We start from the raw sequence: 17,386 nt of genomic DNA on the forward strand, positions 1-17,386 counted from the left end.
TGCTACGCTTTAATTGTTATTAAGGCTTAGTAGTAAACATGTACACCGTTATAGTAGGACTCGAAGTTTTTTATACAAAAATGTCAACACTGCTACAAGCTGTACATATGTTTAATAAGAGGACAGTAACCAAGTACGGCACCGGCATTCAGTTGGGCAGAACTAGACTCTCCTACAATGCAACCTTATAGTGAAATTAATGAAATTATATTAGCTTCTAAATAGTAAAATACAGAATTAATGACGTACCTAAGTACTTAGCGATGAAGAAGTGGGAATTATAAAACCAAGGAAAGATTATGAATCCAGCGAAATTAGAAAGAAGAAATGAAGAATATCCTAATTAAGATCGACTAAATTAGAAAAAGTGGATCAAAGAAACCAAAAGTAAGGCAAATAATGAAGTGCCTTGAGTGATGGCGGAACCTTCATAAGTAGAAACTGAAGCACTAGTTGGAGCAACAGAAGGAGCAGCAACAGTTGGGGTGTTAGTTTCACCAGCAACATCAGTAGGTGGTGTGTTAGTTTCACCGGCAACAGTAGTTGGAGCTGGAGCTGGAGCTTGGGTGCCTGGAGCTTGGGTGCCTGGGGTTGGTGCAGGGGCTTGAGTGCCTGGAGCTTGAGTGCCTGGAGCTTGAGTGCCTGGAGCTTGAGTGCCTGGAGCTTGAGTGCCTGGAGCTTGAGTGCCTGGAGCTTGGGTGCCTGGAGCTTGAGTGCCTGGAGCTTGGGTGCCTGGAGCTTCAGTGCCTGGAGCTTGAGTGCCTGGAGCTTGGGTGCCTGGAGCTTCAGTACCCGGAACCTCGGATACTGGACAGTAAGTAGTATATTCAGTAACCTTACCACCAATGGTTTCAGTGGTAAGAGTTGGTGTACCTGGAACAGTAGTTTCAGAACACTTGTCGTCCTTACAGTGGGTAACAGTAATAATTGGACAGTAGGTAGTCAAGGTAGAAACAGTACCATCAGTAGTACAAGTTGTGACAATTGGGACACCTGGAACAGTAGTTTCAGAACACTTATCATCAGAACAATGAGTAATAGTAACAACATCAGTGTGAGTATTCGTTTCAGTAGTAATTGGACAGTATGTGGTGAAGGTTGTAACATGACCATCAGTAGTACAAGTGGTTACAGTTGGGGTACCTGGAACAGTAGTAGGAGTACATTTGTCGTCAGAGCAACTGGTAATAGTAATAATCTTCGTAGATTCGAATGTTTCAGTTTCAGTTGGACCAGCAGACGAAGATGATCCTTCTTCAATGTCAACAACCTTAAAAACGGCCGAGTTGACCAAGGTACCGTCATTTTCCTTTAATGATTCAGCGAAGTCGGATGCTTCATCTCTCTTGATGACATCAACTTGGTTCATCATTCTCTTTCTGATAGCTTCAGTAGAGTTAGACGATGGAGAATCTTCGGCGTGCACTCTGTATACTGGGGCACCATCGGTACCATAGATTTGGTTAGCAGGAATCTCAATTTCAGTACCTGCATTAACAATATCGGTGAAATACCTTGCGCTGTTAGCAATAGCGTAGTAGAATTGGATGTCGTAATCATCAGAAGCATTAAAATTGAAGAATGCCAGTAATTCAGCTGGGAGCTGGAATGGACAAACACCTGTATCTAAATCGACGGTTGCAACTGGGGTGTCATTGACCAAACAAACAACGTCCTTTGCAACTGCTTTAGCAGCTAATAACGATGTGAAAATAGCGAGTGAACCAATAGATAATTTGACCATTGTTAATTAGTGATTTTAGGATACTACGATGAAATCAATTAAGGAAGCAAAGTATTTCCCATTTATATAGATATAAAGTTCTTTTGTGAACTTGCTGGGTGTGGGAATAGGTTCCAAATATGATCGAATCAATTCTGTTTTAGGGTGATGGGGTATGTAACCCCGGCGAACCAAGCGAATGTTTTTATCATAGATATCTCTTTGAGATTTAGTAACCTACCCATCGGAATTCAGCCCGACGCCTTATGTCTACACTTTCAACCTTATTCATTCCTTTGTTCATATCAATTATGGTTTGCAACGTGTACCTTAATTGTACATTTAGTTATTCTAAACTTAAACTACGATCCACTGCTATTATTAGAAAATAAAGCCCCTTTTTTTCAGCAAGTCTATTGCTTGCTTTTGACCTCTAATAAAAGCGAGCTCGCATAACGATTGCCCAACATTCTTCTATTATGTTAACTATGCAGGCAGCCTAAATCTTGATTGTAAGGCAGATCTTGGCGATGCATATTGAGTTTAGGTTTGGAATCGAGAAATCGTACGGTTTCGGAACCATTTCCGCGCTTTAGGACGCTTTTGGAAAAAAGATCGTAGGCCGCAACCTGTCGACAAGCAACGCAATTCAATGTTTATTGTTTTGGTATACACTAACTTATACTCAAGACATGCAATAGTATATACGAAGCATTGTGTAAGATTGCTCTGCAGTACGACTTGACGACTTGAAACAACAACTATTGGCCAATTCTGATACGGTATGGTTGTGACTTGACATACGAGTGGAGATATTACTAGATCAATTATAGAGAAAACTATTACATGACCATTAATGACCATGTTCTAGAATTCTCGTGCATAATTGTAAGGTTTGTAGAGATGACTGAGTATACAAGGGATATGATGTATTAGTCTTCCCAAGCCCTGTATTGTGTAGTAAGTTAGATAAGACTGTAAATGAGAGGCTGGAATGCTTTGATAATCAAATGATATATTCATTCGTTTAGAGCTGGGTCCATTTCCATAATATTTTCGACGGGTTTAGATGTGTAATCGAAACGATTTTCAGGAGCGTGGACCTAAAAATAGGTCGTAATTTGATGAACAATCAATATATCGTTTCTGAATTAAATTGAAATCCGACTTTAAACCCTAAAACAGCCTGAAACAGGAGTGGACTCTACTAACTCGACCTAAAGAATTATAGTTCTGTCGAATAGAACCTTGAGTGATGCCATTCCGTTAACTGCAAATCTTCGAATTGTTCTGGTTGTATTTTTTTGTCATTTCTGATGTAAGAACAGAAATTGTTTACAGAATCTATATAAATTATAAAAAATTGGTCAAAAATTCTCGTTGTATTTATAACTGTAAGTCGACATTCCTTGTCCAATATTTCAACTTCAAGGAAATTGCATTGTTAATTATCTCTTCCCATTTCTTATCATACGGTTCTAATTTGTGTCCTAATCCACTATAAGGGCCAACCAAATCAAGTAAATCTTCATAGTACTTTTGATATTCGGGTGGAATTACATGAAATGCACGTGAATTACCTTTAGTGACAATTCGTTCTTCTTCCCATATATTTTGCTCTTCAATTGGAGGTAGGGAAACACGGCCCCTCAACACACCTGAAATCAACGTTGATTGATACTCGAATACCCTAAAAGTAATAGATGCAACTACGATACCCACAAATGACAATGTTGGATCATCCATTTTGAAAATATGCTGATATAGGTTTTCAACCCGATTATACTTGTTCACCGTAACCTCATTTTGCCGGAAGAAAGGGAAGTCATAAAGATAGCCAGTTGCAAATATAATTTTTTCAACATTCCTTACAACTGACCCGTCTACAAATTGAATATGTGCTGTAAGCTTATCGTCTGATACATCAATTTTAAAAATTTCTGGTTTAACTAGAATTTTCTTGCTGTCACCAAATGAGTATTTGAAAAGTTCTCCTGGTTCGCGCCTTGACGATACGACAATAGGACTTTTAGATAGACCAAGAACATCACTAATTAAATCAGTTGCTGAAGTTCCTGTTCCAACAATAAGTATCTTTTTATCCTTGTACTCAGAGACTTTTCTGAAAGACTTAGTATGTTGAATAATATCAGAATTTTGTTGCTGTAACTCAACTAAGCCCGAGACTTTGGGAATATAAGGAATAGAATAATGGCCGTTGGCCACAATAATAGCATCATACACTTCTTCATACCAATAATCGTGATCCTTACCATTTTTGTTAATAACCCTCAAAGAAATAATCCATTTTGTTCCATGCTTCATTACTTTTTCCACAGAAGTATTATACTGAACCAAATCCTCAAACGAAGAAATTGTCGTCTGGATATAGTCTTTAACAACAGAGTGATGTCTGAAAGGATGATCCGGCCCAAAGAGTTTTATGGATTGCTCTGTTCTTTCTTCTGCAAAATTTGAGTATGAAAAAGACATCAAAGGTTCAGGTACATTAGTTTCTAGATAGCCATAAGTGGCAGATTTAGCGAATTTCAGGTAACCTCTAGTAGGATAATTTCCTGGAAGATGGTCGGGAATTTCAATACTCTCAGAAAAATCCGTGCTAAGCTGGGGAAGCCTATCAGGTTCCTTATCATATACCCTATATCATGTGTTTGTTAGTTTAAACTAGGACTAATTAAGTTTGAGAAAGTTACGTACCATAAACCGCCAGCTTTATCTTTCCTTTCAAAAAGTCGTATTTTATTAAAGTAGTTTTCAGCCACTAAAGAATGTAAAGTGGCGGCTCCCGCTGCGCCACCGCCTATAACCGCTACTGAACGTATCGAAGAATCTATAGTCATAGAATATATGTCAACGGTCAATATATGCGACCTCTAGCATTATTTATCAAAGAAATTATTGAGTATAAATATTATCATCATTTATCACAGTTTGCCACTTTGATTGTATGGGCTTATATGTCTTATTGTGGTGTAATAATTCGTAATGGCCTAAGACCCTAGCTCTTTTAATATATGATATTGTTCTATACATTATTTATCTATCGATTCTTCTGCAATTAAAATAATTTAACCATGCCTCGGTCGTCATATCGAAGGAGGTGTCTGAGTCTTATTAGTTCACGTCCAAATTTGACCCTTGTATGTATAATAACGAGAACCCTACCTGAGACTAAACGTAAGGCTATGATGCCACAGATGGTGGATCACTGAGGCTGTTCCGCCACAATTGAAATAACTCATAAAAATAATCGCCGAACAGAATCAAAATCAGCAATTTATGACTGCAGCTAATATTCAATATCGATATTCCTTTATGCCCAATGTATTAAGGGATGTTGAGTGTGGGGATTATTATTGCATTCTACTATAATTATAATATTTCTATTATCTCATGATAAAATTGTAATTCGTATATCTTGGTTATTTAGTAACTTTGCCGACCATATCCGTGTGCAATGTTTCTCAGAGAATTATTCGACTTAAATATCTTTTTTTTTTCTTCGTAGCTTCTTACAACTATTGAAAAAGTCAGATTTAGGAAACATTTAAAGTTATGAAGAAGTAGAAGTAGATAATTAATGCACTATAGAGTTAAACATATGGAATGTGGATAAAAGAGGTTTTAAATTGAAATTGCGTTGTGGAATGAATAGGTTAAAGAAAGGGATGTATAAGATAGGATAATGAGGGTATTGGGGATGAGAAGGAGCTATGTTTATGTCCATAAGTGGAGATTTATATATAAAGGTGAAGGTATCATGAGAGATTGAAAAATGGATAGGTTTTTCAGATAACTAAAGAATAGTTTAGTAATTAGTAATTATAAAACCAAGCTTGGCTTAGTACCGAAACTTAGATTAAAAATAAATGGATAAGTTTGGTATTTCTTCAATCAGAATTTTGACAGTTATAGAAATATGGGAGGTAATAAGAGAAATCGGTATATAGAGTTCATACATCATGCTCATTATGTAGAAAAACGTAGGTTAGATGTGAAAACAATGGGAGAGATTTAAAGAAAGTACTACGAGTATTAAGAGGAAATAAACTGATTGCAAGAGAAGAAGTGTGAGTTTTTCAAGGACACATTAGACTGCTTAGGACATACCATTACGCCTAATGGAATTGTACCTAATGAGACATAATGAAGTGGAAAACCCCACAGAATGTTAAAGATGCAATGAGATTTATAGATCTGTGTAATTACTATAAGAAATTTGTATCAGGATTTTCGAAGATAAGTGCACCCATCAATGAATTTATGGCAGAACACTGCAGTTGGCAGGAAGAACAAGAGAAGGCATTCGAAATACTAAAAGGAAAGATGACGACTCATCCTGTTTTAGCATTGCCTGATTTTACGAAAAAATTTAGATTATCAACGGATGCATCAGATGCATCAATTGGATCTACCTTAGAATAAGTAGATGAGAACGGTAAGTTAATTGGAGTTATAGATTATTTCTTGAAAAAGTTAATAGCAGCTCAACTAAACTGTTTCGTTATGGAAATAGAGATTTTAGCAATAATTGAAATCTTTAAAACCTTTTAGATCTATCTTATATGGAAGGAGACTTATACTTAGATCAGATCACCTAAGTTTATCATATATAATGTCACAAGGAAAAGTACCCCAAAATAGAACAGCAAGATGGCTAGGTTTTCTATCGGCATATGATTTTAAAATGCAACATATTTCAGGTACCAAGAATAATGCAGCGGATTCATTATCTCGAATAGAATCAATAATGTTGGAATACCGGTTACAGCTATTCCGTTTGATTCTGATATAGATACAGATTTCAGTGTTATCCACGATTGTTTTGAAGAACAATAAACAATCACCAGAAGAGATTAACAAACATCCTTTACTGTTAGTAGGAAATCAATTGTTTTATTTCATCAATGGAATGGATCAGACACTAGACAGAGTATGTGTCCCTGAACCGCACTAATTCTGAAATTTCACAAGCCACCGTCAGAACGTCATTTTGGTGCATATAAGACATATTATGCCCTAGAAGACGGATTTTATTGGCCGAAAATGTTAAGAGATGTTAACAGATTTGTGAAATCGTATATAGCATGCCAAAAAACTAAGAGTTTAACGAAGAGAACGCAAGATCTTTTGCAACCATTACCAGTACCTGAAGAGAAATATTTATGTCCCAGAAGTGCGGCGGAACTTTGTTAATCGCGAACTTAGAGACCTTTTCTATAGGTTAAGATTAAGTTAGAATAGCAGAAGCTACATAGTATATCAAGAGTTAGTTATAAGAATTACCTAATTTACAATTGGTAAATCCGCATATAATTTTTCCTTTAAATCTCCTCTCATAAATCTCATACCTTTATCTATATTGAGTATCTCCATTCATATTTCGCTCCAACCTCAACCATGGTTCCGAAACGAATTTTAAAATCTAGGATGAAGATGCATTGCAACAAGAACTAGTCAATTTAAACCCACAATTAAATACATGGAAAAAACTTTTGAGCTATAAAAAATAGAACTAGAAAGCAATAAATAACCATATCATTTTCAACAATCTGAACAGAAAAAGATAATGATCATAACAAACAATAAAGAAGACAATAATGGTATTGGTGACTGTAACTATAAAATAGAGAAAGTTACTAACAATTTGCTTGAGCTTCCTTCATTGAAAATAATACACTTCTGTGTATGGAATAAAATTCGATAACAGGCCATAATGTTATCTTCTTCTTCTTCTTCTTCTCATTTAGTTTTTAGGTATGTATTCCCGCTGTCATGCATTACTATCAATTAATCACAATTTGAAATAGGCTATTTAAAATTTAGCTGAGTTTCATTTGTTAGTAAAATCCAATCTTTCTATATAATTCACTTGAAAGCTTTATTAAAACTAGTCACAAAAAAACGATAATTAGCATCACCCGTAACACATCTGCTCAATTCCTTACTGATATCATCTTCACCAATAGAGATCTTTTCAACCCATTGTTCAACATCGCTTTCAGCTTTAAATTCCAACATGTCGATTGCTTCTGTTCGAAATTCCTATTTCAAACGCTTTAATACTAGTGTTATTCAAAATCATGGAAAAGGGATACATTTATAACTTCTTCTAATGTTCCCGACCTTAAACCCACATTTGTCCCAATTACCTTTTAAACGCTCGAATAAGAACCAAAATCCACTTCACTAAATCCGGATGCACAGTTTAAAATCAAATCAAATTTATCTTCATACTTCTCAGTCCATTGATTATCTTCCCTAGCTGTAAAATAATCAACTCTGTCCATATTTTTTCCATCTTCTTTTTTGATGGACGATCAGGAAAAAGTAACGACTTTTGCATCCAAGACTAATTAACCAAATGTCCTAAGCCACCGATGCAAGCTCCCATAATTTCTCCAGGAGCTTCTTTACCGAGAGATCTACACTGCAAGAAAAGAGTACATCGTTGATCTAACATTAATGGTGCCACTTCCTCAGGGATCAAACCATTAGGAATTGAAAAGGCAAAACCAAATACGAGAAATAATCACCTTGAGCCATGTAATTATATGGTTCAATATCCACATAATTATATTTTAAACTACTATTTTTGCAATATATTTCATTGCCACTTTTACATCTGGAACATCTGGAACATTGGTGACAGGATTTACTTTGGGGCCCAATACCTACAAGTTGCCCAATTTCCTAAATCTTTTACACCGTTACCTAGTTTCACAACGTTTCAGATAGATGTCCCACCACTAGGTCCTTAGTATAGATCCCCATGAAACTGATATCACATGAGAGTGACTGGCACAAGTCCCATAATACTCATTTTCAACAGTGGTATCTTAAGGTAATAATATTTTTAGTTCGATTTCCTATAAAAAAGGCTTATTCCAATTTCCGGTCTTTGTCAACTCCAACAACCTTAAAAGCCTTGGGAATATAAGTAGCTTACATATTATTCTTAATTTGAATAAAAAGGTGAGGTGGAAAGAAGGCTAATTAAGGAATATATGGGAATATGAGTGTAGAATCTTAAACACCGATAAAACCATATGGCATTACGGAATATTTCCTTGAAAATTACGAAGATGTTCTATTTTCTTCTGATGACAGCTATGGTTAAGGAGAAGTTCTTAATTGCAGTTATTGACTTCATTAAATTGTTACACTAAAAGGTTATAAATCTCATTAAGAGCGCTACAATTTTTTTTATATATATAATTTATTACTGGAGTAATAAGAGCTGTTCCTTGGAGTTGGAAATTGCTGCAAACTTTTTGAACACTTTTCAGTGGTATGCAGGTTTTAGGGCAAATGATCCGACTAGGGTCGTTAAATTCGCGGTATGATCGACTTGATTCATTACAAGCTATCAGCCATACTTTTGCATAATCACATATGAAGCTGAATATACGGGAATTATGTAACTATTTACCTCAGTCAGAAAAGAATTTTGAAATTAAAAAGTGAAGGTTTTAATCTGTCGAAAGACTAAACAAGTAGTTGGTTATAATTGTATAACATGCATTGTTATTTTTCAGACGTCATACATGAAGACATCGAATGACAGTCCGTTATTATTTAATGTTGCAATATTTTCATACGTTAAAGTATTAAAATGCAGGTCTATATTCGAAGGAACGAACGATTGTTGAAAATTCTTCAAGTCATTCAAACCTATCCCTTCATTAACTAACATAATCATTTCTTTATTAAACGTCTCAAAATCATTTCTGCTAGAATTCAAATTTCTTTTTGAATCAATATTTAGATCTTGCACTTTTGATAAGACCTCTAGCATATTTTCTACATTTTCTCCCCATCTTTCAGAAGTAGCATTGAAAATACCATAATTATAAAGAATTTTTCTCGCAGTTTGTAATGTATCAAAAGATACTAATATATCCTGTATCAGGTTGCGGCGGTTTAATTTGTTCCAACAAAGTAAGACCCAAAATAACGATAAATATTGTGCTCTATTTAGCATAACAAAATCTTGAAGAATTGGCTGGTTAACGAGATCTTTGAATTTGGAAAAATTAATATATTTTGATTTAACAAAATAACAATCTGTATATTTTAAACCTAAATACTGTATAAAACGTTAAGTGTTATATACTGCCTTTGCAGCGTAGGGTTCTTCTAACAGAGCAATTTCACTTTCTGTTAATTTGAAGGTCAAAGCTTTCAAGAAATCGTCTACTCTTTCCACAGAATTAACACCAACTATCGGGTTAGCACCTTTACTAAAAAGCCATCTAGTAGCCACAGCAGCCATACTTACCTCATATTTTGCTGCGATTTTTTCGACTCGGTTTATAATTGTCTTATCTGCATCAGTTGGCTTGTCTAAACCTTTTTTAGCGTATATTGGATCTGTTGACAGTCTTTGAGTTCCTTCTGAAGATAAGGGACGTGCAAGAAGGCCACTCGCAATTGGTGAATAAGGAATCACACCAATTTTTCCAAAGTCATTTTCCTTACAGAAGGGAATCATTTCACGTTCTTCTTCGCGGTATATAAGGTTGTAGTAATTTTGCATACTAATAAATCTTGTCCAGCCATTTTTCACAGCAATAAATTGTAATTGCGCAAATTCAAAAGCTTTCATTGAAGATGCTCCTAGATATCTTACTTTTCCTCCTTCGACTACATCATGCAATGATTTCATAATCTCTTCCTTGGGTGTACTATGATCTAATCTGTGTATCTGTAGTACATCAATATAAGTCCCCAAATTCGAAACAGAATGTTCAACAGCATTAAGGATATGTTTCCTAGACAATCCTTGGGAATTTACGTAGTCAATCTCAGGGTAATATTCAGTTCCATATTTGAACATACTGAAATTAGGATCGTTATAGTCCATAGCGCAAAAAGCTTTTGTCAATATGACAATCCTTTCCCTTGGTATGTTGTACTTTCTGATAAACTTACCTAAAAGAATTTCAGATTTACCATTAGAGTAGACATCAGCGGTATCAAATGTTCGTAAACCCTTATCGTAACATTTTTTCAAAATTTCCATTACAGTCTCTTCCTCAGTAATACCCCATGAATGAAAATCTCCAAATGTCATGCAGCCAATGATTATAGGGGAAATAGATAAACCCGAAGCACCTAGTTTCTGATATTCAACTTCATTCATTTCTTCTTTCTATTTTGTTAGAATTGTTTGGTTTACAACTATAAAATATGTCTATAAATTTGTTCATTTAAATATATCTTTGAACGGAGATAATGGAATTATCGCAGACATCGGATTTACTAAGATAATGCTCTAAGGATAATAATCAGTGAGTATGCAAATTTGGATTATGTCACAAATTTAGCCCCTTTTAAAACCAGAACATAGCACGATTTGAAATCCAGCACACCCACCTATGAGATCTTCATGACTATACATGTTTCGTATTCTTAGCTAAAAGAATTTTCTGCGTTTAAACTTTCAGTTAAATAGATGCCTAATTTAACAACTCTTGCAATTATATTATACACCCGAAGACATTTTAATTTTTTATCAGCGAATTAATCACATTACACATCTTACTGTATGGTGTAAAGGTGAGAATTTCGAGCATAGGTCACCATTGAGTAAATACATTTCAAATTTCCAGTTTCTTGCCACTCAAGATCATTTGAATGTAAGAAATTAGTAAAAATCAGTAGTATGAAGAAGGGGGACAGATATGTCATGCAACATAAGAAAACGACCTAGTCAAGTGTGTGAAATTGGAATTTCATCAATAACTAAATTTAGATCTAATATAGCTTGTCTTGATTTAAGTGTACTTCTCACAGCTGAATGTAGTGCATTGATTTCACAAGCTGAAAAAAACAGGTGTGAAAAACGTCGACCTTGCTCCCAATGTGTCAAAGCTAAAAGCAGGTTAAGTTCCACTTAAAATAACTTGTTTATTGCTAATTCTTCTAAACATTCTAGTCCATCGTCTCAAAGTGATGAAGTAACGAACTCTTCGTCTGTCAATTTATTGAAAAAAAACCAATATAATAGAATTGGAAGAGAACAAAAGAAATCAAATTCTTCTAGATATGGAGATACAAGTAAAATTACTACTGCCGGACTTAACACTGAAGAAAAAATAGTTTTACCCAGAACCGAGAGGGAGTTTGAAAACAAGATTAGACAAACTTTAAAGGGCCAGATCGAATACTACTGCTCCACTTTTCAGTTGTCAACAACGAAACCAAATTCGGGCTCTCTTTATGTAGCAAATAATGTACATGATAGTATATTATTATGTCTGAGTACTAATAATGAAATTAAAAATGAAATCACTTATCTTTAAACATTAGGGACATCAGATAAAGAAATTGCTTTCTATTCGAACTTCTCCTCCATATATGTGAAAGACGAGCTGCGACGTATAAACTATGGCTCTTTTTTCTGGCCATATTTTATGGAAAGGGGTCCAAGTCTATTTATATTATGGGTGTATATGTTAAAAAAGGAAATTAGGCATACTACCTGATGGGGTGTTAGAAAGTTCTGGAGATGTTGATGGAATAAAATCCTCATTTGAAACGATAACTATGCTGAGAAAGAATTCAAAAATTAGACGAAATCAAACAAGATCACTCTTATCTTTTGATTAGAAGACTTTTAACTCTGTTTACTTAAAATCCTTTACTATCCTGAAAACGAAAAACTAACATAGAACTCTTCTAACTGAGCTTCCATACAGACGCAGGAATGCCCCGTGCGTTTTATATCTTCTAATTCAGGATCGAAAATTTTGATTAAAGTTTTTTTTAAGTTTTAATAATATTAGACCTCAGTATTAATAATCAGGAGTTTCTGTAGAGCTTGATCTCGATCAATGGAAAAAATGCTCTGTTGTAAAGGGTTATTTTGTCTCAATCTTTTGAATTTTGCACAATATTCCTAATTAATATGGACACTATATTACTCCAACACAGTATAATACAATTAACTTGTTAATCATCGAAACAAGGACACTCAAAATTCAAGAGGATTCCTATCTTAAGAGAATAAAGTTATGCATGAGTTCACATAATTCCATAAAATTTTCTACTTCGGCAAAATGCCTATTTCAGATAATTTTTTCGTTAAACCAAAAAGATATCTCACCGCCTTTTTTGCCGCATCAGCCTTCCCAAACTTTTTGTGCTTCACTGGGAGACTTACTATTTCAAGAAATATTAGCGATAAGGATTTCGATGTTGTGAAATTTTTTTGTAAGAGACTCAAGGTGCTGCAGAGCTTTCAACACTATTAGATTTTTCAGATAGAAACGGGCTTTATCCTTTGGTGTGATTAACCTAAGAAATATCAAAGGAAGTATGCACTGTCGATTCATTAGAGATAGCTTCTACGGGAATGGTTTTACCACATTTCCAAGCACGAGTATTTCAAACACCATGAAGAGCAATCTGACTACATTATCCCTAGTGATTATTTTGATTTCCCAAAAGAGGGTGATTCGACTCCCGGCCCTCACGGGTAATGAAAATATAACAAGGGAGGGTGAACTAGAAAATGAGGCTTACCATATAATAAAAGAAAGCTTATGGAGACCAATAGAAATATCTATTTTTGAGCCAATGGTTCTATCAATAAATCTTTATCTTTCTTTAAATTACTCAATAGCTTATTAATGGTTTGAGGCATTTCGTATCTTTTTCCAAGGATTTCGAGGATTTTCTGTGATAGAAGTGGGTTTAAATTATTTCAGCATAGTAGTTGGTGGAATTCTTGGTGCATTTTTCTACATACCTGTAAGTCAAAAAACCTTCACTGATAATATGCTCGCCAATAAAGAGATGACTCCTGAAGTATTTATACCTAGTACTATATTTGGAAGCTGTACGATGCCGATTGGCTTATTCATTTTCGGTTGGACTGCTACTACTGAAATTCATTGGATATTTCCTTTGTTAGACTATTTTTTCTTTTGGTTGTTTTTTTATTTTTCAAGCATTGTATAGTTATTCCAGTATATCGTTTTGGAGATGTTTGGCATCAGTATTTGCTGGTAATAACCTACTTAGAACTTTAATGGCTGGATGTTTTCCTTTATTTGAACAGCCATTAGAGTCCATTCTATCAAAACTGTGAAATTGAATCAGTTCTTATTATTGATATATAAAGAATATGATATAGTCAGCATACTAATCGTACACAAATAAAAATCCTAAGTCGATCAAAGCAGCACTTCTACACATCCGAAAGTATAGTTGCCTTTTATACCGGGCCGTTAAACTTGTAAGATGATGTAAGTGTATGCGTTCTTTTTCCGTAAGGACCGACACTTAGAAGTCTGAAAATTGTATGTAAGAAAACTTTTTTCCGAGTATGTATCTACTGCACTTAGTAAAATTCTTCCGCTATAATTTTTAATTTAGATAACACAATCATAGAGCATTTCATTAACTTACCTCTCCTGTAAAAATGTTGACCATTCTTATATGCTATGATAAAATAGATGCATAGTCATGAATCAAATTCTTAATGCTTGTAAACTAAGTAATTTCAATCGGAACGGGAAAATTTTCGCATCTTTGCTACATGATTCTTTATGCAGTAAAGCTTTTGCGGATAAATGCGGAGCCCCGCTCTACTCCACTCTGTACGTCAGATTGTTCGCAATACTAAATTATTAAGAAGATGGAATTAATCTAAGGAAACGAATAATTCCAGTCGGAATAATGCTTGATACTTATGGAAGGAAATAAATGCTGTTGTGACGCAAGAAACTAGGTTGGTGACTATTTGTAAGGGAAAATTCTCTTGGTATAATTGCTCAAAAAAAAACAAAAGAAATTTTTTCAAACGTCTTTTTAGCAATAGTCCGAATGGGAAAAAGACTCTATTATTTCATCTTCGCTAAAATTTCCAGAAGTATTTATATTCACATTCTCTAGCCCAAATATTATTTTTTTATAATCAGTATTATAAATTATGACTGGACAAGAAGATGGACTCTTTGTGAGTAGAAGCAGGAAAGAAAGTGATGCATCTGCAAGTGCTAATTATGGAAAAACTACTCAGGAGATGATAGAGCATAGAGCGAATCATCCAGGAATTATACATCAAGATGATAGAAGACAGATTCGTGAAATTGATTGTTACGACAAGCTTGGTTTTTCATTTCCTTGGCATAAGAAGTGGACTATCCTTGCTGTCACATTTATAGTTCAAGTTTCTATGAACTTTAATGCTAGTGTTTATCCTAACGTTATACCTTTAATTAGCGAAGCTTTTAATGTTTCGGAAGTAAAAGCCAAAGTTTCTCAAATGGTTTTCATGGTTGCATACGCATTCGGATGTGAGTTGTGGGCTCCCTGGAGTGAGGAATATGGTCGTTGGCCAGTCTTGCAAATAAGTTTATTCTTTATGAATATCTGGCAAATCTTAGGTGCACTCGCACCAAATTTCGGTACTATTGTTGTTGCTCGTTTCTTAGGTGGTATTTCTTTAGCAGGTGGTTCCGTCACATTAGCAATTGTTGCAGATATGTGGGAAGCAAATGATCAAGGATATGCTGTTGCATTCATCGTTTTATCTTCTGTTGGTGGTTCTGCAGTTGGACCAATTTTTGGTGGTTTAATGACAGAACGCCTTTCGTGGCGTTGGAACTTTTGGATTCAACTAATATTCGGGGGAGTCGCCCAAATCTTACACTTTTTCCTTGTTTCTGAGACTCGTACCGATTTACTCATGGATAAAGAAGCCAAGCTTCGTCGTGAATCAGGAGAAGACAATGATATTTATGGTCCATCTGAAATTAATAAACGTAAAATGACGATGAAAGAGATCTTGTCCATTTGGCGTCGTCCTTTCGAAATGTTTTTGAGAGAGCCAATTGTTTTATGTTTATCTCTTCTCTCGGGATTTGCAGATGCATTGATCTTCATTTTTATGGAATGTTTTTCTTTGGTTTATCAACAATGGGGATTTTCTACAACTCAGTGCGGCCTTGCCTTCATACCTATTTTGATTGGTTATCTTATTGCATATTTAATTCACCTTCCTGATATCGGCCGCCAAATGTTCTTGATTAAGAACCATGGTGAAGAATCAAGATTTGCTGAGAGACGTCTACTCTTATTACTTTATATTGCTCCTTTATTAACGATAGGTTTGCTAGGGTTTGCCTGGACTTCTATGGGGCCTGATTACAATCCCTGGATAGCTCCGATGATATTTGGAACTTTAATTGCTATAGCTAATTACAGTATCTATATGTCGACAATTGATTATATGATTGCAGCGTATGGGCCATATTCAGCTTCAGCAACTGGTGGTAACGGATTTGCTCGAGACTTTTTAGCCGGTATCTCAATCTTGTACGCAATTCCATTGTATACAAATATTGGCGGAAAACGTCATCTCCAATGGGGAAGTACTTTATTAGGTTGTTTGGCCGCACTTGTAACTATTCCAATCTTTATTTTCTACTGGATGGGTCCAGAAGTTAGAAGGAGAAGTAAGTTTGCACAAACCCTTGCGGCTGATCATAAGCTCAGGAATACGGATTACGAGAAAGATGAAGTCGCTATTGAATCTATATCTACTGAGAAGGCTTAAATATCTGAATTTGCAACACTTGATGTTTAAAGTCTATTATATACATAAAACAATTATTTTTTACATATTTAGATTAATAGATTAGAAATTAACCTGAGTTGTAGAACAATGTTCTCCAATTTAGCTTTCGGATAAAGTTTTTAATGGGTTTCCGACTAGCTCAAGGCTATTATTTTTCATAGTAGCTTCAAGGTCCAAAAAGGGCTTCGTTAACCCTATTTTTAATTTTCCACATTTTCTATGCCAACATCATTTCACATGGAACAAATTTTGAGTAGCTTGAAAAAAGAAGTTGGCTATATAGAGTAGGATATCGGCTTGCTTTTTTTTATCATCCAATGTACGTTTGTTGCTAATTAATTATTTAACTTTCGCTTATGTAATTATTCCTGGTAAAAGATGAAATAATAAAAATTTTTGGAACAATATTCCTCGTATATAGTACGGCATTTTTCCGTGCTTCTGAATTCTATTCTTAACAGCTCTTTGCTAAGTACCTTGCATAAAATTTCGGCAAAGCCTTTTAATCCATTAAATACATTAGAGAAGCTTATATTAGAATGGATTTGAAATCCGGAGGTTATCTATCGAAATTGAATAATCTACAATAAGTGTTGATTTTAGGTCAGAAGATCATTAATTGACCCTTTCACAAGTCCATTAGTTTGTCTTAAAATATGGATGTATTAAGAGATGAAAATTATTACTGGGTAATTATTTAGGGAAACTAGTTTATGAATTATGCGTTAAAAAAGAGACGGTTTTTCGCTAAGAACAAGCAACTTTTAACCAATAATATCCATTGCAGTCAGAGCTTCACTTATTGTGGATCTTCTCTAGTACATTGATGGTAAAAAATTAAAAGGGACTAAGTCAATTACAAACACGCTGGGTGCTAGATGATAAAGTAAAGCAATGTGGATCCACATAAAAAATGTTCAAGTTTTCCCATAAAACACGTTAGGAAATGATATATTTAATGTTTGAGTGGTGTTAGACTATAAAGCTAAGACTAGAGATATTTATAGGCGCCGTTGTTAAGAGACATCATTGAGTAGTGATTAGGGCAAATT

At 34.8% G+C, this 17,386-nt stretch overlaps 6 protein-coding genes across 6 annotated transcripts, besides 1 other annotated feature; 2 read left to right on the forward strand and 4 right to left on the reverse strand. All coding sequences in view use genetic code 12, as the record gives it.

The window, feature by feature from the left end:
- Nucleotides 1-358: 358 nt before the first annotated feature.
- DEHA2A14388g (DEHA2A14388p) lies at nucleotides 359-1,744 on the reverse strand (the record flags this gene model as incomplete). The annotated part of the gene is made up of 1 exon (XM_456955.1): nucleotides 359-1,744. The coding sequence occupies one exon, from the start codon at nucleotides 1,742-1,744 to the stop codon at nucleotides 359-361; it is 1,386 nt and encodes a 461-aa protein (XP_456955.2).
- A 1,365-nt stretch (nucleotides 1,745-3,109) lies between these two features.
- DEHA2A14410g (DEHA2A14410p) lies at nucleotides 3,110-4,584 on the reverse strand (the record flags this gene model as incomplete). The annotated part of the gene is made up of 2 exons (XM_456956.1): nucleotides 3,110-4,382; nucleotides 4,442-4,584. 2 exons carry the CDS (start codon nucleotides 4,582-4,584, stop codon nucleotides 3,110-3,112), a joined length of 1,416 nt encoding a protein of 471 aa, XP_456956.2.
- A 1,153-nt stretch (nucleotides 4,585-5,737) lies between these two features.
- Nucleotides 5,738-6,910: a mobile genetic element (relic of a retrotransposon of the Ty3/gypsy).
- A 1,388-nt stretch (nucleotides 6,911-8,298) lies between these two features.
- DEHA2A14498g (DEHA2A14498p) lies at nucleotides 8,299-8,505 on the forward strand (the record flags this gene model as incomplete). The annotated part of the gene is made up of 1 exon (XM_002769995.1): nucleotides 8,299-8,505. The coding sequence occupies one exon, from the start codon at nucleotides 8,299-8,301 to the stop codon at nucleotides 8,503-8,505; it is 207 nt and encodes a 68-aa protein (XP_002770041.1).
- A 773-nt stretch (nucleotides 8,506-9,278) lies between these two features.
- Nucleotides 9,279-9,728, reverse strand: DEHA2A14520g (DEHA2A14520p; the record flags this gene model as incomplete). Its single annotated transcript, XM_002769996.1, has 1 exon — nucleotides 9,279-9,728. One exon carries the CDS (start codon nucleotides 9,726-9,728, stop codon nucleotides 9,279-9,281), a length of 450 nt encoding a protein of 149 aa, XP_002770042.1.
- A 117-nt stretch (nucleotides 9,729-9,845) lies between these two features.
- Nucleotides 9,846-10,889, reverse strand: DEHA2A14542g (DEHA2A14542p; the record flags this gene model as incomplete). Its single annotated transcript, XM_456958.1, has 1 exon — nucleotides 9,846-10,889. One exon carries the CDS (start codon nucleotides 10,887-10,889, stop codon nucleotides 9,846-9,848), a length of 1,044 nt encoding a protein of 347 aa, XP_456958.2.
- Nucleotides 10,890-14,684: 3,795 nt separating this feature from the next.
- DEHA2A14586g (DEHA2A14586p) lies at nucleotides 14,685-16,313 on the forward strand (the record flags this gene model as incomplete). The annotated part of the gene is made up of 1 exon (XM_456960.1): nucleotides 14,685-16,313. One exon carries the CDS (start codon nucleotides 14,685-14,687, stop codon nucleotides 16,311-16,313), a length of 1,629 nt encoding a protein of 542 aa, XP_456960.1.
- Nucleotides 16,314-17,386: the final 1,073 nt, after the last annotated feature.

The sequence above is a fragment of the Debaryomyces hansenii genome (assembly GCF_000006445.2).
Source record: "Debaryomyces hansenii CBS767 chromosome A complete sequence".
In the NCBI taxonomy this organism is placed as follows: domain Eukaryota; kingdom Fungi; phylum Ascomycota; class Pichiomycetes; order Serinales; family Debaryomycetaceae; genus Debaryomyces; species Debaryomyces hansenii.